This window comes from Rhinatrema bivittatum, chromosome 4 (genome assembly GCF_901001135.1).
Source record: "Rhinatrema bivittatum chromosome 4, aRhiBiv1.1, whole genome shotgun sequence".
Taxonomy (NCBI): Eukaryota; Metazoa; Chordata; class Amphibia; order Gymnophiona; family Rhinatrematidae; genus Rhinatrema; species Rhinatrema bivittatum.
The window spans coordinates 424131509-424156751 of NC_042618.1; the positions used below are offsets into that span (position 1 = coordinate 424131509).

Genomic DNA, 25243 nt, shown 5'->3' on the forward strand with positions numbered 1-25243 from the left:
GGAAGCCCAAGTTTGAGCAGTGACAAAAATCGACCTTCCGTCATCTCCACATGCTCTTTGATGTCCAGCCCTGTATCTCCTACCCGGACTACTGCAATTCACACTACACTGAATCCCAAATAAACAAAACCAGCATCTACAACTTATCCAAAACAACTTGAATGATGCAAAATATCAGTAGAACCACTGGGATCACTCCCGTCCTAAAATCCCTACATGGGCTCCCAAGGTCACTCCCAAGTTCAAACTCCTAAAGACTCTCAAATCCTGGGCACTGCCTTACCTAAGTAGGTGCCTCACCCCATAGATCTCTCACTTACCCTCCCCACCCTCTATGATCACTGGCACAATCCTTCATCATGCCTGCCCCCAAGGAAATGCATTTCACCAGCAGCAGAATTCTCGCAGGATCCACGACCCTCTGGAACGCTACCACCCATCAGACTTGCTCCTGAATTCCTAACTTTCAGGAAGCTACTGAAAATGTGGCTCTTAGAAGCAGCCTCTGGTTCTGAGGAAAGCAGAGTTGCTTACCTGTAACAGGTGTCCAGAGGACAGCAGGATGTTAGCTCTCACACATGGGAGACATCATCAGATGGAGCCTGGCATGGAAATCTTATGTCAAAGTTTCTAGAAATTTTGACTAGGCACACTGAGCAAGACCAGCATGCCTTATACTACACATCCACAGGGGGGGGGGGATGTCTCATAACACAGAAGTATGATAAAATAAAAAATAGGGAGAAACCCAAATCATTGGGGTGGCGGGCGGGTTTTGTGAGAACTATCCTCCTGCTGTCCTCAGACAGACACCTGTTTCAGGTAAGCAATTCTGCTTTTTTCCAAGGATAAGCAGGATGGTAGTCCTCACACATGGGTGAATCCCTAGCTACAGGCTGCTCCCCAACACAAAAGGGGACCAACAGTCACCTAACCAGGTGCCAACAGGCACAACAACGCAGGCGCTTTTGGTAAGGGGGGGGGGGGGGGAGGGGAGAGACAGCTTGAAACCAAATAACGGGCCCTAGGTTCAGAGCGTTGGGTTTTACACCTCAAACAGGTTCTGGAGAACAGACTGGATGAACCTACTGTTGCGTCAGCCATTCCTTTCCAGACAGTAATGAGATGTGGATGTGTGGAGAGGACACCATGCTGCAGCCTTACAGATCTCCTTCACAGGAACTGCATGCAAGTGGGCCACAGACGCTGCCAAGGCTCTGACAGAATAAGCCTTCATGTGACCCCCAAGATTAGGTTCAGGCTGGGAGATGAAATCTGCTAGCTAATTGGATATTATCTGTTTGGCAACAGCAATGCCCAACCTATTCCTAGAAAAAGAAAGTTGGGTGGACTAACTATGGGCTGTCTGCCTGCTCCAGGTAGAAGGTAAGGTTCGCTTGCAGTCCAAACTGTGCAGTGCTCAATTCCCTTGGTGCAAATGAGGCCTGGGAAAGAAAATTGGCAGGACGATTGACTGGTTAAGATGGAAATCAGTCACTACCTTAGACAGGAGCTTAGGGTGCTTATGCAAGACCACCCTGTTATGATAGAACTTAGTGTAAGGTGGATAAGTCACAAAGGCCTGGAGCTCACTGATCCTGTGCGCTGAAATGACTACCACCAAAAATATGACCTTCCAGATCAGGTACTTCAGGTCACAGGTGCACAGTGGCTCAAAAGGAGCTTTCATCAGCTGAGCTAACACCACTCTGAGGTCCCAATACACAGCGGGAGGCCTTAGGGGAAGCTTCAATTGAAGCAGGCCCCATGTGAAATGTACAACTATAGGCTGTACAGAGATGGGTGTACCAACTACACCATGGTGGTATGTGCCAATCGCACTAAGATGAACTCTAACGGAGTTAGTTTTTAAGTCAGCATCCGATAGGCGTAGAAGGTAGTCAAGCAGTTTTTGGGTGGGGCAGAAGAAAGGATCTAGGGCCTTCTGCTCACAACACATGGAAACCTCCTCCACTTCAGGCCATAGGACTTTCTAGTGGAAGGTTTTCTAGAAGCCACCAAAACCGGAGACATATCCTCTGAAAGATTAAGTGGCTGTGGGATTAACCTCTCAACATCCAGGTTGTGAGCGACAGGGCCTGAAGGTTGGGATGCATCCTGCATGATGAGATCTGGGGAAGTCCCCAGACTGATCAGATTCAGGATGGGCAACCCCCACAGAAGTGGAAACCAGACCTGTCATAGCCAATGAGGGGCTACTAGTATCATAGTCCCTCTGTCCTTGCGAAGCTTCAAGATAGTCTTAGTTACTAAGGGAATCGAAGGGTACGCATACAGGAGACGTCCTTGCCCCAATGACAGGCAAGGACGTCTGAGGCTGGTTTGCTGCCTGACCTGTACAGGGAGCAGAACCAAGGCACCTTCCTGTTGCAGGGAGACACAAACAGATCTATATCTGGGCTCCCCCAGAGGCAGAAAATCTGATTTACTACCCCTGGTTCAGGGACCACTCGTGGGGTCTGAAGGCTCAACTCAGCCTGTCCACTACCACTTTCTTAATTCTGGCCAGATACATGACCCTGAGCACCATCCTATGGGACAGGGCCCAAGACCAGATCTGGACCACTTCCTGAAACAGGAAGTACGATCCTGTGCCTCCCTGCTTGTTGATATACCACATAACTACTTGGTTGACGGTATGGATCAGGTCACCTTTGTGGACAGTCTATCTCTGAAAGCCCATAGCGCATCACTGATCACCTGAAGCTCCAGGAAGTTGATTTGACAAGAACGTTCCTGAGAAGATCAGTCTCTGGGTGCCGAGCCCATCTACTGGCCCCCAAAACGGGAACAGAGGGCAATTTGTCGAGACACCTAATAGGTTTAATTGGTACCCCTGGCGGATGATGGACAAAACCCACTGGTCCAATGTTACACTGGGTCACTGGTGCACAAAGAACTGCAGCCTGCCCCTGACCAGATGGTCCATCGTCCCGGGTATGGGCAACTGTTTTACGCTGCCTATGGCCCAGTCAAAACCCTGTCCCTGGAGTTGACTGAGGAGCTGGCTGGGGCTTGGGAGCTCTCTGCTGCCTAGAACAGCCGTGAGAGCTCTAATGGTGTATACAGGATGGAGGCGGCGCAGAATTGTACTTTCTGGGCCTGTCTCAATGGCCTCATGGATGAGAGGGACGGGTCCGGAGTGCTGGTGGGAAGTTGTTGGAGGGTTTCATGATGATCTCTGAGTTGGGCCATAGCATCCTTCACTCTATTGCTGAAGAGATTCTCTCCAATGCACAGCACATCAGTGAGTTGTTCCTGTACCTCTGGTCTAAGAGCTGAGACCCACAGCCATGCTAGACTGCAAGCGCCGATTCCTGTTCCAGAGACCCTCTAAGCCATTTTGAAAACATCATAGGTCGCACAGACTGTTTTCCACACTCCAAACCCTTGTGCACCAGCAACATGAGGGTGTCTTGCTGCTTTGAGGCAGTTGCTCAGCCACCTCCTGCACCTGCTTCCAGATGTCCCGTGAGTATTGGTTTATGTAGAGCCGGTAGGCAGCAATGTGAGCAATAAACATGGTGCCTTGGAACACCTTCCTCTCAAAAGAGTCCAACGTTCTGTGGTCTTTCCCCGGGGGCATCAAGGAGTGGGTCTGAGAGTGCTTGGCTCTCTTGAAAGAGGATTCGACCTCCACCGATTGAAGGGGTAGCTGACTTATCGAATCCAGCAGCCTTTTGGACAAGATAAACCACATCTGCCTTTTTATTCATGGAAGGTACTGAGAGGAGATGTTCTCAAATCCTCAGCAGCAACTCCATAAGGATCTCGTATATCGGGTCCGCCACAATCTCCTTAGGAGGCTCCATGAACAGAAGAACCTCAAAGATTTAATGATGCACAATCGACAAACCTTCTCCATTGGAAAGAAATCAGTAGAACTAGGGGGTCATGAAATGAAAGTCCAGGGAGGACGACTCAGAACCAACATCAGGAAATATTTCTTCACAGAGAGGGTGATGGATGCCTGGAATGCCTTTCCGGAGGAGAAGCTGAAGATAAAAATGGTGAAAGATTTCAAAGGGACATGGGATAAACACTGTGGATCCCCAAAGGCTAGAGGATAGAAATGAGGAAGAGAAGCATGGCGGTAACTTGCTGATGTGGTGGTTATTTCCCTTAACCAGCAAGCCACCATACTGTTGATGCTACTCATTGTTCTCTGCTTTAAATGCAGGGGAAAAAAAGAGGAAAAGGGGAATTAGTTTCGGACAGCAACCAACAAGGACATGAATTTTATGGTCTGGGAAAACAAATAATCATGGGAGTAACTTGCTGATGCGGCTGCTACTACCCTTAACCAATAAGCCTTATACTTGTGATGTAACTCCAACATTATCTCTTGCCATTGAAGCAGAGAGCAATGGGGAACTGGACTCAGACAGCAACCAAAAAGAGCCCTGACTAACAGTTTGGGAAACTAAGTATGAGGGTAACTTGTATGGCACGGCAGCTGCCATTCCCTGATGATACCTTTATGGGGAGATCTGTATGGCACAGCTGGTGCTACCATAAGCTTGCTGGGCAGACTGGATGGACCAGTTGGTCCTTTTCTGCTGACATTTCTGTTTCTAAATTTTGTGCCTGGCATCTTCTTCAGTCAAAAGCTGGAATTGGATGGCCTCCGCCATCACCCTGACAAACCGTGCGAGGGTCAATTCCTCAGGCGGGGACTTCGCTCCTCTGGAGGAGAAAGATCTGGCAGGAGACCATCTGAACCCTCTGAGAAGGATTCCAGTTGATCATCCTCTAGTGGTCATAGGGATCCTCATCCTCACTGTATACCAAAGGAGATGGGGCCCTAGGGGCTCGGCTGACGTCCAGAGGTGCAGGCACTGATGGAACTGGACAGGAGACTACCAGCCTCTGTCTCCCCACTGGCCTCAGCGGAGCTTCCTCCTTGGAGGAACCGGCAACGACCACCATATCGATAGGGGGAGGCCTCTGTGCCCCGCTGGGCACCAGCAACATCCCCTACCATTCCACCACTAGCTGGACTCGATGCTCCAGCTCCTTCTCAAACATTGTCACTGCCAACACGGACTGGGAGGAAGGAGGGGTGGCCAGGTCTTACTCGGACCTGCAAGGGGGGGGGGGGGGGAGATCAGTGACTGGCATCAGGACTGGTGGAGGCTGCCATAGACCTCAGGCATAGATGGAGGTTTGGTGCTCCTCACCACAGGGTCATTTCAGGGGCATCGTGGCAAAAGCTGGTGTGTCCTCATGCATTGACTGTGACCAGTGCCAATGTTTCTTGGTCTTCCCACGATGCTTGGCCCAGTCTTTCCCTGGTGCCGAGGTTGAGGATGATGAACTCAATGTTCTCAGCCCGGAGATCAACAATGGTCAGTCTCCAGCATCCTATCCACCGATGACCTTGACGGAACCAATGTTCCCACGAAGTCGATGGCACGGTGTCCACTGGTGCAGGTCAGAGGTCCTCCGATGCCATCTCCATCTATGCAGATGCCAATGGCTCCGACTTCTTTGACCCGAAGCAGATGTCCCTTCAGGGTCATCTTGGCGCACAAGCGGCACCCCTGGACGTTATACGATGCCCCCAGGCAGAGGATACAAAACTCATGAGAATCAATGATCTACATGTCCTCAGGCACTGCATGCATCAACAGAAGCCATATGTGGCCATAATGGGGCGAAATAAATGGAAAAGACACAGAACAATGGCAGAGGGCATCGATGGAAGATTGGCACCGAGGCACTGCCACAACGGGGGCACCAACCACGAAAGGAAACTTACCCGAAAACTGAAAACCCTGACTGGGGACACTATGGGAAGGCACCGAGAGGGACCCGATGACAGACTTTGAAAAGACAGTGAAAAACCACAAAAAATGTTTTCCACAAGACAAAAAGCTCAATCCAATTGCGATGCTGAAGCTCTGCGGAAAAAAAGACTGAAGAGGGACCCCATGTGGACGTGTGGGGTAGGGCATGCTCAGTGTGCCTAGAAACTTTGACATATGTTTTCCATATCGGGTACCATCTAATGTCACCCATGTGTAAGGACTACTCATCCTGCTTGTCCTCTGAAAATATTTCTCAAAATCTACTTTCGTAACAATCCCCCCTCCATATACAGACTCATGCAACCCTCATACCTACCTGCACTTTCTAAACCCCCTTTATAAACAAAGTCCAAATTTTCTATGCCCACAATGGATATTTTCCTGTGACGGACCAAATTACAAACTCTTTATTTAGCTCACTTTATGGTTTGGCCTGTCCTAATACTTGCACTATTTTTCACAATACTCACCTACCTATATACCCACTGTAAGCCAGCCTTAAGCATTGCAAAATATTTTATTAAAATTCTTCTATATTGTCTTCCCAATTAAAAATCATCCAAAGCTATGTATAGCAAAAAATACAATAATACGATAGTACAAACCTAATAGTCTGTAATTCTCTCCATCCATAGTAAGTACCCTCAAAACCCCCTATTAAATAAGCTATGACAAATTCCTCAGCATAAACTAGAAAATAATAAAAGGAGAATAGCCCACCCACCCCCCTAAACACCACAACAGCCTAGCCAGAACAGTTAGGTCCCCAAGATATCTGTGAAGATGGTGAAGATATAGATTATCTTGGTCAAAAACTTTGTCTGATGCACTTAGGGGTGCTATGACCCGTGTTTGATGGGCAGACTAGATAGACCAGATGGTCTTTTCTGTCGTCATGTTTCTATTATAAGAGATAGCTTTGCAATGGTCATTCAAAGACTAATCTCTCGACTCCATTACTGTGCTCTGTTGTATTCAGTTCTACCAAAGACTACTAGGGAGATTATAGATTATTCAAAACTCGACAGCACGACTGCTGATTGGGCTGAACTGAAGAGCGCACATTTCTCCAGTTTTGTCTGATTTTACACTGGCTGCCATTTAAGAGGATCTCTCTTAAAGCTAGGGTCCAGAGAAATAAGCTGTCAGGTAACAGGGCTCCAAAGTATTTAAGGGAGAAATTGTTTTATGTTCCCATTGTTCTTTACAGTCACTGGACAGAAATTTGTTAGAACTTTCCCATTTGGAAAAAAAGAGAAGGTTGGCAAAATGTGCTCTTCAGGCCTTCTCTTTGGCTGTCTCTGGTCTGTAGAAAAAGATTAGGCCAAGAGTTTAATGAGAGCCCTTAAAACATGGCGGTTTTAGGGTTGAGGTGTTTTTACCAGAGTATGGTTATTCAGATTGTTATTGTGCTGATCAATAAGTTGGTCCATTAATGTTTTTACGTTTGTACTGCTGTCTATGATTCCTATGTAATGGCTGTGAGCTGCTTTGACTGCCGGCACAGATTTTTCACCTCCTCCTGTACGATCCCATGGTTTGTTTTTTTTTTTGTTTTTTTTTTTTTTTTTTAGAGGGAACCTCTGTGACCTCCCCTAGGTAGTGTGACTATTGCTCTCCTAAATGAGTAATCAGCCTTGACCAAGCCTCTCACCCTCACCTGCCCGTTCACCAGCCTCCAACTGAGTGCTTCTTCAGCTGGTACCAATATACATCAATCAGAGATGAATGGGCCAAAATAAACAAACTCAAGTTACAGAATGTTCTCAACCTGCACTAATAAGCTCAAGCCGTTTCTTTTATTTGAGCTTCCCAGCATTTGATGTGCTCGCTGGATGAGACTGATATGGGTTGGAGGGGTGCTCTGTCTTATTACTGACCTAGCTAGTCAGTCCATGCAGCAATTAAAGCAATCAGCCACTAGATGGCACTGTTGCTGCACACATGGCTGATTTGGAGTTTGGGGTGAGGGGGGTTAAGAGAGATTAAAAAGAAAAACCAAAATTCAGAAAATTGCATATCAGAAGAGAATTCAATCTACATGACAGATGCACTAGGCATTTTCTCCAGATACAAGGACAACCTTTTAGTATATGTGGCCCTATAAAATGTTATTTATCACTTTACATTGTAACATGAGGAAACTGAAAAGAAATTACATCTAACAAGTGGAAACTGCGAGGAAATGACACCTAAAATAATTAAAGAAAGCTTGACCCATAATGGGGGCAGGTGGGTTAAAGTAAGGTCAAAGAGGAACGGAGGGGAGGAAGGGTAGTCAGAGCATAGGAACAACAGTAACAACAATTTTAAACAGGCATCGTTATAGCATAATGGAACAAGTAATAGTGGGATTGAATCAATGTAAAAGAGAAATCCTGGTAGGGGAAGGGGCAGGTACTTTATGTAGTGGCTTTTGCATGTGTGCAGGGGTTTATGGGCGAGGCTGTTGGGGTGGGGGTCATGTGAACGCTTGTTTGAATAGCCATGTTTGCAGTTAGATTCTGCTGCTCCTGCATGCCCCACAGATAAGATCTGTACCCCCTCCCCCCTCAGCTCAACAGTGTTCGGGTTACAGACTTGCTCCTAATGCAAAAACCAGAGCTCAGATATACTTTGCGTCACAGCAGTACTCAACCTGGATACTTTGCCTCCCCAATATTTCCTCATGGAAAGGATGATGCATGCCTGGAATGCCCACCCAGAGGAGATGGTGATGACAACAAAATGGTAACTGAATTCAAGCATGCCTGGGATAAGCCACAATTATCCCTGCTGGCAAAGAGCCTTCCCTTCTAACAACTACCACAGCATTCGATCGCAAGACCACCTCGTCAACCCACAAAGGCTCCAATACAATGACTTCGCCTTCTACACTTGATGCCAGCTCCCTGCACCTGCGCCTACATCTCTCCACCCTCTCTCTCAGGCCACCGATTTCCCCTCGTTCTGCTACATCCCAGCAGACCACGTTCATCTACCTTCTGTAGGTATGCCCTATATTTCTGACACCTCTTAGTGCTGTATTCCTGTGTCAGACAAAGAATGCAGAGGGACTTTGACCACGTGCTGGAATGCAGCCAGCCAACACCCCAGACCCATTAGCTGATTGGTCTAATACATTCTCAAATGAAATGCACTGCACTTATCTAGAATCAACACTGAGTAGGTTCTGATTGGTCAGTATGAAAGATATAAAAGCTTATACACAGTACTGGAACTTTGGGGTGGCTGGGTGATTGTACAGTTGTATGGACCTGTTGCCCCCCAGAACAAACTGTTTGTTCTTTGTTCTGTTTCCTCTCCCTATTCCCTTTGTCTCTGTCTTTCCCTAATAAAGTCATAAGTTAACTACTGCAGCTGTGTTTTCCTTTAGAATAAACACTTCTATTTCTGCTCAGGTCTGATTAGGTCCCTTCCTTCATGGTAATGCTCAGTGATGACTAAATTGCGATGCAACTGTAATTCTGATTGCAATGTCTCAAGACTATTGTGAGAAAAGGCGAATATCAAACGTTTATTTTATTAAAAAAGCACTAGGGTCAACTGCACAAAGCAGTGGTTACGATCCTAAACAGCAGTGGTATGATGGCATCCAGGCAAGACAGCACCGGGGTAAGCTGCACAGAGGGACCATGGCTAAAACTCAAACTTCAGTGTGCATGGGAAGGCGGGAATTGTATTTAAGTAATTTATACAAAGAGCCTTACTAACCTTTGGGGGCTGCAGGGATCACTACAAAACTTGGTAATATATAGAGGGGTTCCTGGTCTTGTGGGAAGCAAAGTTGACAATGGCAAGGCCTGAAACAGCCTTGCCATTTTCAGATGGTGGAGGCCAGCACTGTAGCAGATTATGGGCATTACCTGGGACAGATCAAGAGGAATTGTAGGAAAAAGGTTAAGGGGTCAGGTAAAAAGACATGGAGGAGGGGGAGCTGGTGGTTGGCTTACGTAGGGAAATTTGTACGGCCAAGACGATGCAAGAGAAACCGCTTTGAGATCAGGCATCTGCCTTCACTGTGTGGCACATGCACCAGTCATCGGATATCTCAGCCATAAGTGTGTGGCTCCTACCAATTTCTGGCAGACCACAGACACCCTAGCGGCAACGGGCCACAGAAAACTGCACCAGATTCTCTATGATCTTTTAATGCTCTGCTAACTTCATCCATGCCCACAGGTCACTTAGGAGTGACGGTGGTTCCCCTCTTCAGTAGAACCTCTAGGGGTCAGCATGAAAATTCCCCACCAAATTATACCATGTTAATAAGGGGTACATCCCCTCCCCAATCATGGTGAGCCAGAAACTACCAGAATTAAACAATCCAGAAAACTTAACACTGTCCATTTCCTTCCAATAAATAGAATAAAATACAATATTCTTCCTACACACACACATCCTGCCACTTGTAAAGCTGCTAAACCAAGAATTGCTCAAGGTTATTCCTCGCTGTGTCCCAGTTCTCAGGAGCTCTCCTTGCAGGAGTCCAAGAACCTACCCGTCACTGTTCGTCCGAGTTCCAAGCCCAAGGGAGCTTTCAGCAGTTACTAATTACAGCCAAGTTCAAACAAAGAGGAGGCAGCGAACAGCCCATGAAGAAGAGCAGAAAGTAATCAGGGGGGTGGAAGGCAAATCTGGAAAAATAATGCAGGATAGATCCCCGAGGAGTTCCAGATGAAGAGGGAGAACACAAGAAAAAGCTTAACGTTGTCAGTTAAAAGCATCCGTACCAATGTGCAGCCCAACATCAAGGGCTGGATTTCAGACTATGGCGCCCATAAGCGGAGGACACTTGTGGAAGCAGGGGAAGGGGGGGGGTCTCTCACAGATCAGCAGGGGGCCCCAGATTTTGGTGCCCTAGGCACATGCCTGTATTTCAGTGCTGCTCTGGGTGCAGCTGGGCTATATTTGCTTAGTAATGTAATCAAGTCCAGCAGCCCATGCCAGCCTTAGAATGATCTCTTTATATTTTACAACTTTTATTAACAGCAGCAAAATGTGTGAATTTTCAAATTTGGGCTCATACAGGAGCCCATACTCTGAGGATATGGTAGTGCAGAGGGATTTTCCACAGTTTCTTTAGCACACAGGACAAAGGGGTGAAAAAGTGGTAATTAAAGTTCCCTGTGGGCCTCACCTCTCCGCCAGCCCACGCTTTGTCAGTCCCGAAATGACAATCGGATCGAAAGGCTCCTCCGTTCCCGAGATGGTTATCCCTAGGGGACCCCCATAGCGCTTCAGCTCCACAGTGTAGATAATGGCACCTGTTGTTTCCTGTTCATCTGCAAGGGAAGTGGGAATGCTCAGAACACACAAATCAAGCAAACAGTCAGAGGATCACTTTAATAAGCAATACTCAGTGTAGAAGAGACAAGCCATGCTGGGTCAGACCACTGGCCCACCTCGGCCAGCATCGGGTGCTGAGAAAACCAGAGCTTGCCTATCTACCATTGCAGCCTTCCAGTTTCCAGCACTGGGCCCAGGAAGGGGGTGGGTGAAGGGAGTTAATCCCTGATAAAATAACTTGTGATTGTTTTATCACCCATAAATTTGACTCCATAGTCTGACAGCAGTGAGCCCTGTAGGTTAAGACTGCACTGTGTGAGAACTACCTCGTGGTTCGTTTTAGACCTGCTTCCTCCTGGTTTCATTGGTTACCTGTCAACTGGTAATGGAACCCACACGGGAGGGGGCATTAGTGGAGCTGGTGCTCATCTATGGGGTCAGTATTTCTGATATTGCAGTGGATGAGGAACTGGGAACCAGTGACCACCGGATGGTGTGGTTTAATGTTAGGATGCAAGAGAGTTCATTTTATTTAATACTTATATATACCGCACATAACTAACAAAGCAATTCATGGCGGTTTACAATAACACAAAAATACATTAAAACATCCTATAACCAAACCACCCTCTAGACATCAATTAAAACCTGTTCTCTCCTATCCCCCAATAAGAAGCTGACATATCTCAACCTATAGTTTTCGTCATTCTACTTCTTTTCCTATCTCCAATCTAAAAACTCCTTATTGCCCAAAAAGCCAAGTTTTCACTCTTTTTCCTGAACAGATAGTTCCCCTCTTGCCAAGTTCCAAAATTCTTCCCCCATCACTGAAAACATTCGCTTACGATTTTGTTTACTTTTCCCACTTCCCTCCATCATGGCCCCTGTAGGAGGTTTTCATTTCCTGACCGGAGCTTTCTAGATGGAATGAGATGAGGGTTCATTCCAAGGCGAAGGTCCTAGTCTTCAGGAAAACTAACCTTCTCAAAATGGGGGGTGGAGGACCTCAATGGAGAAATGACTTACCTGATAATTTCATTTTCCTTAGTGTAGACAGATGGACTCGGGACCAATGGGTATAGTGTACTCCTGATAGCAGATGGGAGACAGAGTCAGATTTCAAAGCTGAAGTCAGCCTACATATACCCGTGAGCATGCTCAGCACTTCAGTATTCTCTTCAAAAAGCCAGTGTGGATATATGTTGCTTAATACTTGATTACCCTTGATTGACCTTGAACTGGTTCAACTGATTATATATATGTAAAATTTGAAACTGGAGACCGCTAGTGCACTGAAACAATGAACGCAGACACCTGGGCAACTGCGGGTGTCTTGGATTAGAGGTAGGCCGTGGCTTACCCTTACTTGCTCAGTCTTGAGATTTGATATCCAAGGTTCTCTATTTCTGGAGCAGCCGTGGGCGAGATGCTGAGTCCATCTGTCTACACTAAGGAAAACAAAATTATCAGGTAAGTAATTTCTCCATTTCCAACGTGTAGCCAGATGGACTCAGGACCAATGGGATGTACAAAAGCTACTCCCCTACAGGGTGGGAGCTGCCCGTGGCCCACTTAGTGCTGCCCTTGCATACGCTGTGTCCTCCCTGGCCTGAACATCCAGGCAGTAGAACCTGGAGAAGGTGTGTAGGGAGGACCATGTCGCCGCCTGACAGATCTCGGCTGGCGAAAGTGGCTTGGTTTCAGCCCAGGAGACTGCCTGGGCCCTTGTAGAATGTGCCTTGACCTGTAGAGGTAATGGTTTTCCTGCCTCTGTGTATGCTGCATTAATTACTTCGTTGATCCAGCGGGCTATGGTCGCCTGCGATGGCACTTCTCCTTGTTCCTTCCCGCTGAGAAGAATGAACAGGCGATCAGTTTTGCGCACAGGTCCCGATCTTTTCAGGTATCTGACTAGGAGTCTGCCGACATTTAGATGGCTAAGGAGGCGGAGTCTTCAGAGTCCTTATGTTCATCTGAAGATGGTCTCGAGATGGTTTGGTTCACGTGAAACCGGGAAAGCACTTCGGTAAGACGAAGGAGACCGTGCGCAATTGTATAGTTCTAGGTGTGAGCCTAGGGACGGTTCCCGACAGGATAGTGCCTGATTTTGGATATGCAACGAGCAGAAGCACCAAGGATGCCGCCTCATTGTTAAGAGGCTGCAGGAAGTCCTGTCTAGTTAGAGATTCCATAGAGGTGCTGGCCACTTTAGGGGTGGTCGGAGTTGTTTAACACATCTGGATGGGTTGCTAGTCTGATGCAGTCTACTTCGGCAGTGAAGTCAGTCAGTGTGGCAAGTTGGAGCTTCAGGGAGTTGAGTGCCAACCCCTTCTTCATACCATCCTGCAGGAACTCCAGGATCATGGATTATTGGCTGTGCATGAGAGAATCCTGCGGTTCTTACACCAGGCTTCGGATACTCTCCAGATCCATATGTAAGACAGGGATGTGGCGACATTGCACGCCGGAAGCAGAGTGTCCATCACGGCCTTGTGTAACTGCAATTCTTCTGGCTGGGCCTCTCAAGGGTCAGGCCATAAGAGAGAATCAAGATGGACCAACGTGGAGGATCGGGCCCTGCCGGATAAGTTCCCTGTGTGAAGGTAGGCACAGAGGGTTCCCGGCAAGTAGTGTTTGCATGTTTGCGTACCATGGTCGTCTTGGTCAATCAGGGGCGACTAGTAAACTAGTCCCCTGTGGTGCTCTATCTTGCGGATGACTCTGCTCAGTGGTGGCCATGGGAAAGCGTGCAATAGGTCTTCCTGTGACCAGGTTTGGATGAGAGTGTCAAGTCACCAGGTTGTGGTTCTCATCTGTGACTGAAGAACCTGGGAACTTTGGCATTGAGCTGGGTTGCCAGTAGATCCAAAGCTGGGAGGCCCCAGCAATTTACTTTTAGTTGGAGGGCAGTGGTCGACAGCATCCATTCCGCCGGGTCTAGGCTCTCTGTGCTGGAGTAGTCTGAGACATTATCTTTTCCCGCGAATTGGGAAGCCGAGATCCCTTGTAGGTTTATCTCCGGCCCTGTCAAGAGAGGGTCTATCTCCATAGACACTTGCCGGGTCTTTGTTCCTCCCTGGCGGTTGATATAAGCCACTGTTGCGCTGTCCGACATTATTCTGATTGACTCGCCCGGAGTCTGTGGCTGAATCGCAGGCACGCTAGCGTGACTGCTCAAGCTTCCAGGCAGATTATGTTCCATTCCGCCTCTTTCTTGTTCCCTTGTCCCTGGACCATCAGTTCCTGACAGTGGGCTCACATGATCCAGTTCAGTGGGGATAGGCTTACTCCTCTGCTTAGGTGGACTTCCTGTAGTCACCATTGGGGTTGAGCCTGAACCTCTGCTGGTAGTTGGAGGTGAACTGGGTAGTCCTGGGACAGTAGATTCCATCGTGACAGTAGGGAGCGTTGGAGCGGTCATGTGTGGGCACTTGCTAATGGAACGACCTCTGGGGTTGATGCCATGAGGTCGCAGGTTTGAAGGTAGTCTCATACCTTGAGGCATGCATTGGTCATCAATTGTCATGATTGTTACTTCAGTTTTCTTCTCCTCAGGGGAAGGAAAACTGTTCTGTTTGGTGTTCATGACCTATCCGAGTTCCTGCAGTAGGCTCTTGACTTTGACTCTGCTGGTCGCCTGTCGGCTCTCCTCCAAGATTTGCCCTGATCAGCCCACCATCCAGGAGAGGATGTACCAGGATCCTCCTCCTTCTTCAGTGCTGCCACCACGACCACCATGATTTGGTGAAAGTCCTGGGGGCGGTTGCTAGGCCCAAGGGAAGTGCCCAGGACTGGTAATGGTGACCCAGTATTGCAAAACGCAGGAAGTACTGGTGATCCTGATGAACTGGGATGTGAAGAAAGGCTTCAGAAAGGTCCAGGGAGATTAGGAACTTTCCCAGTTGTACTGCCATTATAACGGAGCGCAGCGTTTCCTTGCGGAAATGTGGTATCCGTAGATGACGGTTGACGTTCTTGAGATCCAAGATGGGTTGGAATGACCCTTCCCTTCTTGGAAACGATAAACTAGATGGAATAGCACCCAGTAGTTTGCTGGGGCATGGGCACCGGAATTATTGCCTTCAGACTGAGTAGTCTTGTTAATGTGGTTTCTACTGCCAGTCTCTTAAGTGGGAGTGGCAGGGTGATCTTATAACTTTGTCTCGATGGATGCAGCGGAATTCCAGAGAGTACCTCTCTTGAATGATATTTAGGACCCATTTGTCCGATGTCACATCGACCCATTTTTGGTACTTCCTGTGGATGGGACGGTACTTCCTGTGGATGGGACGGTTTCTTTTCATGTGGGGTACGGCTGGAGCCTTTCCCCCGGTCCTGCTCCCCTCTTGGTGTGTCTGCTCCGGGAGGACTGGTTCCTTCCGGAGGAGCGAGGTACCTGGGACAACGTTCCTGTAGGGTCTAAAGCACTGTGAACTTCTACACTAAGTCCTTCTGGGGGAGGAATGCTGGGGTCCTTTACCTCTATCTTCTGGTAGTCGGGGCACTGGAGATTCACCCCATTTGTTGGCTAATTTCTCCAAAACGCTCCCGAACAAGAGAGATCCTTTAAGGGGAATCTCGTGAGATTTGCTTTAGATGTCATGGCCACATACCAATTTCATAGCCATAGTTGTCTTCTGGCTGCTTCTACAGAGGCAACGCCTCTGGCTGGGGTGCGCACTAGGTGTGAGCTTGCGTCAGTGAGGAAGGATGCCGCAGATTCCATCGTATTTCTGGCTGAATTTGCATCTCTTGAGAGGAGTAATCAGGCACGTGCTACCAGTGCGCAGCAACAAGCAATCTGCAGTGTCATTGCTATTACGTCGAAGGCCTGCTCCTCCCTCAACGGGCATCGTTGCTCACTTTGAGATTGCACAGGCCATAGAGTCCACTTTTGGGAACGAAGGCTATCCTTGGCCACAGGTTCAAGGGTATAGGGCTTCCAAGGGTCGCACCCTCCCTTTGAAGCTGGCCTCTGGGGCATTCCATTCCAGGTCAATCAGCTCCTGAATGGCTTCCAACATAGGACAGTAACATGAGGCCTTATGAGAGGGCTCAAAGATAGAGTTCCTCTTTGGTTCCGCCATAGGGTCAGTACCTGGAATGCCCCGCATCTTCAGAGTCTGAGAAACAAGGGCTGGTAATTCGTCCTTGTGGAAGAAGTGAAGCATGGTTTGGATTGGTTCCATCCCTGGAGGAATTTTTCCTTTTTCCAGGGAGTCACTCTCCTCACTGAGGTGTTTGGGCCCCAATAGGGAAATTCTTGGTTAGGTGAGGCCTGTCTCAAGGCATCCAAGTAGTGCCGGGAGGATCTTGTGCTCCCAGCCTGGGTTGAGCCTGGTGCGCAGCAGAGGCTGTTGTTCGCAGCCCTTTGAAGAATTAGACCCAGGGACCTCCTCTTGGGTGTATGTTGATCCCAGGGGAGGAGTGGAGTTATGCCCCAGAGGTGTCCTCCTGTGGGAAGGCTGTGCTGAGATACATAGGCTGGGGATCAATCCTCAGTAGTTTCGGACCCCTCAGACAGCGAGGGTCCGTTCCCACTGGGTTCTTTGCACCACGGGCATAGGCAGGGCTTCAATTCAGTCTGTGCGGCTCTTATGTGGCATGCTGTGCAAAGAGAAAGCCTTCTTAGACACCGGTGCCATTGAATCTATGTCTAGGTGCACAAGTTTCACTGCGTGCGAGAATTTGTGCACAGCTGTAGTTATGCGCTCGGCATTTGTGCGCGGCCGTAGATATGCGCCTGGAGGCATTCCGGTGTGTGCACAGCTCGGAAGTGCACTCGGCCCCGAGTTGTATGCGCAGCTATGCACATGACTCTATGGGGTGTGCACAAGTTATGCACATAGGCCACCGGAAGATCCTGCGTGTACCGCCGAGGGGGAGGGAAAATGGCACCGATGACCACCACGTGCAAGATGGCACCCCCCTTAAGGGTCTCCACGTGTGTGGACCCTTGGACCGGATCGGGGTCTAGCCTAACCAAGGCTGCTAGACCCGAGCGGAATTCCCTCTTTAGCTCGCTGGAAGTAGAGCTGGCACGGTGATCCGAGTTCTGGAGACTGGAGACCTTAAAGTAAAGTTTCTTCTTACCTGGTCTCGTCACTTATCGCTTGTGTATCGGACGGTCTCCAGCTGCGGGGGAGAGGGTTTTTACCTTCACCGCCATGCTCGGATGCGCACCTGCTGCCTTTCAGCCACTCTGGGGGCTAAGTCCATGCCGGGACCAAGGCACATTTCTGAGGTATATCGGAAATCACCTCAGGCATTCTCGACTGGGGGAGGGACCCTTAGGTTTCACTGCAGAAGAGCGGGGCTCGATCTTCTTAAAGGTACATTTCTTTCTTTTTGCTGTAGATTTCTTTTTGCTATAATTGTTAACACTATTCTAGTGTGGAATAGTGTCCGCCTCGGCTATGGGAGACGGAGAAATACTGAAGAGCTGAGCATGCTCACGGGTATATGTGGTGCTGACGTCAGATTTAAATCAGACTCCACCTCCCATCTGCTATCAGGAGTACACTATACCCATTGGTCCTGAGTCCATCTGGCTACACGCTAGGAAAGGAGTCATTATCTGGAAAGTAAAAGGGCAGTGGGCAAAGCTAAAAGGAGATTAGGGCAGCTAATCTTTTCATTAGGAATGTAAGTAAATATTCCGCATTCTTGCCAAATAAATATTGAGGCAGCTGGTTATGGTTTTGTAAAGAAGTAGCTGAAAAAAGGTAAGGAAGAGGTTAGCATTCATAAACGGCAAGAGATCACAGAACGTAGAAGACAGGCGACAATTTCTGGAATTAAGAGAAGCTGGGAAAGTAGTCAGGAATGCAAAAATTCAAACAGAAGAAAAAATAGCAAATACAATAAAACGGGGGAACAAGACTTTTTTTTTTTTTTTTTAAGATATGTTCGTGACAGAAGGAAGTGCAAAAGTGGCATTGTGAGACTAAAAGGTGAAGGGAGGAATATGCAGAGGCTGATGAGAAAAAGCAAATTGCTTAACACATATTTGTTTGGTGTTCACTGTGGAAGGGCCAGGAGCAGGATCACATAAAACACAAATAAGATTGGAAGTGAGGTAAACCTCAGTCAATTCTCAGAGCAGTGTATTTGTGAGGAGCTAACTAAACTAAAAGTAGATGAGGCGATGGGGTTGGACAGAATATATCTGAGGGTATAAAGGGATCTGAGAGATGTCCTGGCAGCTCCGCTGGTTGACCTTTTCAATACTACTTTAGAGTCTGGAGTAGTTCCACAGGACTGAAGAGTGGAAGATGTAATTCCAATTCATAAAAGTGGAAGTAAGGAGGAGGCTGGGAACTACAGGCCAGTTAGTCTGACCTCTGTGGTGAGCAAATGAATCTGGAATCGCTGCTAAAACAGAGGATAGGGCAGTTTCTGGGATCCAATGGATTGTAAGATCTGAGGCAGCATCGTTTTACCAAAAGGTAGATCTTGTCAGAAGAATCTGATCAATTTCTTTGATTGGGTGACCAGAGTCGGATCAAGGAAGAGCACCAGACGTAGTGTACTCTGATTTCAGCAAAGCCTTTGACACGGTTCTGCACAGAAGACTTTATAAATAAATTGTGTGCCCTTGGTATGGATCCTAGAGTGATTGACAGGGTTAGAAACTGGCTGAGTGAGACGTGAAAGGGTAGTGGGAAATGGAGATTTCTCCGAGGATTGGGTTGTTACTAGCGGTGTGCCTCAGGGATCGGTCCTTGGACTGGTTCTTTTCAACATTTTTGTGAGCAATATAATGCAAGGGCTGTCAGGAAAGGTTTGCCTTTTTGCTGATGATACCAAAATCTCTAACAGGAAGGACAGCCAGGAAGGAGGAGGAAGGATCTAGCGAAGCTCATGAAATGGTCTATGGTCTGGCAGTTAAGATTTAATGCTAAAAAATGCAGAGTGATGCATTTAGGATGCAACATCCCAAGGGAAAGGTACAGTATTGGAGGTTAATGTCTTCTAAGCACAAAGGAAAAGCAGGATCTAGGGGTAATTGTATATGATGGTCTTAAGGTGGCCAAACAGGTGGATAAAGCGCCAGAAAGATGCTTGGCTGCATAGAGGAATGGTCAGCAGAAAAAGGGAGATATTGCCCCTGTATAGGTCCCCTGGTGAGACCTCATTTGGAATACTGTGTACAATTCTGGAGACCACACTTTCAAAAGGATGTAGACAGGATGGAGTCTGTTCAGAAGGTGGCTATTAAAATAGTCAGTGGTCTTTGTTCTAAAGCAGGGGTGCTCAAACCAGTCCTATGGGCCCCCCAGCCAGTCTGGTTTTCAGGATATCCCTAATGAATATGCATGAGATGTATTTGCATACATAGGAGGTAATGCATGCAAATAAATCTTACATATTCATTAGGGATATCCTGAAAATCCAACTGGTTGAAGGGGCCCGTAAGACCGGTTTGAGCACCCCTGTTCTAAAGCATATGGGGATAGACTTAAAGATCTAAATATGTATACTCTAGAGGAAAGACGAGATAGGGAAGGTTTCCATGCACAGGAGATTTTTCAATGGAAAGGAAGATCTCATGAGATGAGATTAAAAGGGGGTAGACTTACATTAATCTTAGAATGTATTTCTTTACAGAGTGTAGTGGATGTATGGAACCACATCCCAGAGGAAGTGGAAGAGACAAAAACAGTATCTGAATTCAAGAAAGCATGGTATACGTACAGGGGGATTTCTAAGGGAGTGATGAGAATTATAACGCCAACTTAATTGGACGGATTGGCAGACTGGATGGGCCATATACCTTTTTCTGCCGTCATGTTTCTATGTTTCATTGTCTTCCCTGTAATTCCTGTATTAGATATGGCAAGTAACAGGTCCCCATTTACCCTCTCCACATTGTTCACAATTTTATATACCTCTGTCCTCTCTGCCCTCACTCTATCCCAAGATAAAAACTCAGTCAGTCTCCTCTCATATGGTTGCTCCATAATCTTCTGTTGCCCCTCTGTGAATTTCCAGAAGCATTAGGTCCTTTTCCATTGGGCCAATATTTTTTTTTTAGAGGAAAATCTAGAGTGACTTCAATTTTCCTGAACGACATGGTCGCACTAGAGGCTGTCACTTCAGTTACTTTAAGTGAAACCGATCTGCCACTTCACTGCCCATTCGTTAGCTTGAAAACCTTATGGAGCTCTTCACCAGTTTGCCTTTAGTTCTCCAGCTGGTGTCCAGAGCTCATGGAGGACACCAGTAATGAGATCACATGGGGCTCCATACCAGAGTTATCTTCATCCTTTCGGATCTTCAGCTTCACCAGGTCCTCGCACTGCCTCAGGATCTGCACTGCATCTTCCATTGAGCAGTTATCAAGACGGATGCTATCAATGGCCAGCAGCTTGTCTCCTGGCTCCAGCGTTCCTGTTCTATTGGGGGTCAGGTTGGAGGCATATTGGGGGGGGGGGGGGGGGAAGAGGAGGAGAAAGATGAGAACATCAATTCCTTTGACAGCTAACTTCAATTTTATGCAGATTTAACCTTTTAGGTTCCAATCCCAGCCTCATACAGGTTAATCTTTCCCCAGATTTTGTGTCGACTGACCAGGAAATTAGAGTTGATTTGAGACAAAAAAAAGCCATTACGTTGCTTCTGGCTTTTTTACATCCCTCCCATAACAAAGATATACAAATCTGTATTACTCATTTGCGACGCTGGTTTCTGCCTCTACGGAAGAACACAGAGTTGAAGAGACTGGCCCTGGGAGAAAGTGGTCCACATGATTTCCCCTAGGAAAGTTAATATCAACGAATCTGAATTCCTAGAGGTCCATATTGAGTAAAGTCAAGATCAGGAAATTTTTCTGAGTTTCAGATATTTGGTGTAACAAAGATGTATGCTTCGCTGAATGAACTGGCTAAAGTCATTTGAATAACTTCAGGACAGCCCTCTGCATGACCAGATTTACTCAGATAACTATTTAGATAGCACCAACATTAAATCCTGCCCCCAGAATCCCTATCACCACCACCTCTTATTTATTTTTTTAATCTGGCTACAATTTTGAGTAGGTAATGATTTACATGGACAAAATGTAAAGCCAAAGAGCAGATAAATCAAGTTCCCCAGACAAATTTATAGAATATGGAACTCCTAGTCTTTTGAGAGTTCAAAATAATCCAGTTTTAGAACAGTAAAATATTGATTTCTCTGTTGAGCTTATGAAGAAGGGATATGCACAATCCCAAAACCTTTAATCCATAAAACATGGATCAGTTAAAAAATATATATATATGTATTCAAAATATTTATATTCTGCAAATAATGGTCCACCGTGCTAAGTAGATTACAATCAATACTAAATACACAATCATAAAACACAAAAGTAATTTAAAATAAAACTATTTCTACATTAAGTACAACAAAATATCTTTACAAACAGACCTACTTAAAAAAAAAAAAATCACTGGCATGTTATTCATAATCAGGAAGCATAAAGTGCAGATTGAAAGAGATATGTCCAACTATTTTGTTTGTTCTCTGATAGTTTCATTTTTTATGTAAAAGCGAGGGCTCCTTTTTACAGAGGAAACTAGAGAGCATAAACCCAAGAATTCAAAAATGCATAAGGGACCAAGCGAAAGCAGAACAAGGCTTCACGCCAGCTGACAAGAGCCAGCAAGGCAGAAACCTCTCCCCCTTGGTAGAACAAAACTGATACAAAACTGCTTTTTGTGAAAAAGCATACACAGTGCTACTGTTTATTTTAGCGCTGTGCGCCCAGAGGGAAAGATTTCAACCAAGTCAGCTCTTGGGTGAGATGGGCCGAAATGCTATTTAGCAAAATGGATTCTAGATTGGGTGCTCCAAGAGTCAATTAAATTAATGTTTACACTGTTATGGCAGCTCCAAACGTGCATTTAATTTGCAAGCAACACAATTTTTTGCTGAGAGGGTAATAACCAGAATAGCAAAAGAATGCTCTTAATACATATCCTCAAAGAGCAGTTGCATAATACAGGAACACTGCTGTGGCCTACACTGATTGTACTGGGATGTGTCAGACAATATAATGTCCCAAATTTCCCCTTTTACTCTCCTGAAAACCTCTCTGGAAGGATTTGCTTTAAGATACTGGCTTTAAGAGTGTACTTTTAATTTCATGCAGCCATTATACGAAAGCTGAGGAGTTTAGTGGCAGATAATTGGCCATAATGCGTATGTAAATATACATTCCTTTAAACCCACAATTCTTTGCACTCTGACACCATCGAACAGAAGTCCTCCAAGTGTTCTCTAAACCTCTTCCTGGAATCATTCTTATGTTTGTCCCGTCAAAAGATATATCCTGCAACCAATATAATTCTCCCTAGGACCTGTGGGGGTACTACAATACAATACTCGCACCACAAAAAGGACTAGGTGGTGTCTTTGCTAGGAAGCCATGCAGTCCATAGTGCCACATGGATTAGGAATCCATGTCCTGCATTTAGTTCCCCAAAAGCCATTTCTCCCCCAGTGCGGAGTACACTCTGCAGCAGGAACCTAGAGCAGTCAGGCCTAGTTTTCAGGATACCCACAATGCACATGCAGTGCATGAAACCTGTTTGCTGGGTGCCTTAAGGACTGGGCTGAAAGCCTGTATAAAAACCATAGGACTGCACAAACAAGATTGGATCAATGGTCCATCTAGCCCAGTATCCTCAAGACAGTAGACCCAGACATTAGTAATACTCAATAGAACCAAATCAGAGCTTTATGTAAGCACTCCCTGTAGATATATGAATTCTGTAGCAACCTAGGCCCCACCCAATCTCCAACATCCATTGGAGATCCTTTTCTTCTAGGAATGCTTCCAGATCCTTCTTGAACCCTTCTATGCTGCAACTACATCCCATGACGCAGATTCCACAATTGAATTACCCTCTGACTAAAGAAATCTCAAGTTCATTTTGCAAATCCCTGAGTATTAATAGCCAGGGTATACAATCCCTTGCTTGGGATTTGTTCTTTCCCCCTTTTGATCTTGTAGGCCATCTCTTTTCCAAGCTAAAAAGCCCCACATTTTTCAGCCTCTCTGACTGCCCTTCTCTGTACCTTCTTAAGCTCTTACAAGAGATATTCAAACCTCTGTTATGCCTAAGCATGTGCATAGACGTACGATCTGCAGCTCAGCACGGACTTTGTTGCACACACCTCCGATAATTATGAGGCAGGATATTTTGATAGCTTTCAATTCTGGCACAAAAAAAAAAAAAAAAAAGTTTCTCACCTGTGTGCTACACTTCCTTTCTTGATATCAGATATAATTAAAGGATCTCCGGTTTTTCTATTGCCAGCTGAAAAATAAACACACATTTAATACTAGATGCAAATCTTGCTATACCCAGGCTTATTAGAGAAACAATGCAGAGAATTGTTTTTCCAGCTTGGGAGTTCTTGGTAATCAGTTAAAAATCAAGAGCGTACAAAACCGCTCTAACTCCGCAGGTGCAACTGTTCAGGAAACCTGAGGAAATGGCCCTGGGTTTTGATAGGAGCAGCAGAAGGGGGCAGGTGACTGCCTGGGGCACCAGAGCACCACAGTGCCCCGATCATCAGTATCATGGCAGAAACAAGCTCCCATGTGGCTGCTCCTGCCCATCCAAGACCCCACACCCCTGGGCACAGTTTAGCCTGGCAACCGTCCAATTCATACTACTGAAGACTAATCGCCACATCTATCCTGGATGCTATAACCTCCAAATGGCCAGGCGTTTGCTGTTCCATGTCCAGATCCTTCATTCTGCTGACGTATCCAGCACACGCCATCCCCATGCATGGTACACTTTGGGAGTTTCATGTAATGTAATCTGCAAGGCCCCCGAGCATCCATATTTATTCAGGATACTACTTTGCCCAAAGGCGAAGTAAAACAAATCAAATTATAAACAAGTTAATTATACTTTAAAAAAAAAAAAATAATAATAATATAAAAAAACAAGCAAATGAAATTAAACATGTATATGAAAGTGCAACAACATTCTTGGAAAATAACCAGAACCTCATTGAAAGGATTGAAAATTCCTCTAACGTATTCAAGTATATACAAATTTAATAAGGCAATATTCTCAGTTTTAATGAACAATTGATTAATGCTTGCTTCTGGCTGGGTTCTGCTGTGTAGGACATGATTTCAGCAATAATTCTGGATGAAGGCTGGAAGCACAAGGGAGAGAGGCTGCTCGCATTTCTTGGGCAGGTCAGGAAAGGTACTGCATCGAGTTTGCTCTGGAGGGCACCAGCGAGCCAGCGGCCATAAGCAGGGAACACAGAGCAAGGGAAGGGACAGAGGACACAAGGTCATGCTCCGGTGACACAGCAGGAACCCACTGGACTTTCCCCCTAGCAAGCACCCAATGGATTTGAAGAATCCTCCCCTTGAGTGCAGAACACAATGCCTCGACCTCGTACATCAGGGGAGGAAGACAGAGGGTCAGCTCCTGCAGCTTCTTTGGGAAAGAGAGCACAATAAAAGAGAAGGGCTGAAGAAAAAGCAGGCGCATCTTTGGCGAGGATTTTAGCAGCGTGATGAAACCGGGAAAAGGAACACAAGTTGTTAGTTCTACTTTATGAATTGCTCTTTTTTGTCTGACACCTTTTCTCCTGAGACCTGGGATGACTCTGCATTCGGGGATAAAAAGCAGAAATTAAAAGCAGACATTTGGCTTAGAATGGGATGCAGAACAACTGGTACTGAGAAATCATTCCCCTCCAAGGAATTCACATCTGGCACCGACAGAGATCGCAAGACCGCAAGAGATCATTTCATGATTGAAATCAGCAGTGCCTCACTAAGCATTAATGAGGCCATCCTTAACAGAGATATTTCAGAGTTAAGTTTTTAAAATGCTTAAAGAGGATTAATGCAAATCCACGACCTTAAAAAAAAAAAAAAAAATACTATGCAAGATAATTGTAGTAAGATTGGGAAGAATGGGACCTTTGAGGCCATCTAACATAGCCTCCCCTGCCCCCAACATTCAGATCTCTAGGCAGGATCTACATCTACTGTACGTAAACCATTCTGGACAGATGCTTGTCTAATTCACTGTTCATTTTTTCAGATGGAGATTCCACCACTTCCCTAGGTAATGTGTTCATCTGCTCTCGGT

At 46.4% G+C, this 25243-nt stretch overlaps 1 protein-coding gene across 1 annotated transcript in view; it reads right to left on the reverse strand.

Moving 5' to 3' along the window:
• GRIP2 (glutamate receptor interacting protein 2) overlaps positions 1-25243 on the reverse strand; it is a 288825-nt gene that overhangs the window by 35718 nt on the left and 227864 nt on the right. Inside the window, 3 exon segments of the mRNA XM_029601383.1 lie at positions 10972-11116; positions 20373-20518; positions 23362-23428. Of these exon segments, the coding sequence (XP_029457243.1) occupies positions 10972-11116; positions 20373-20518; positions 23362-23428 (358 nt within the window).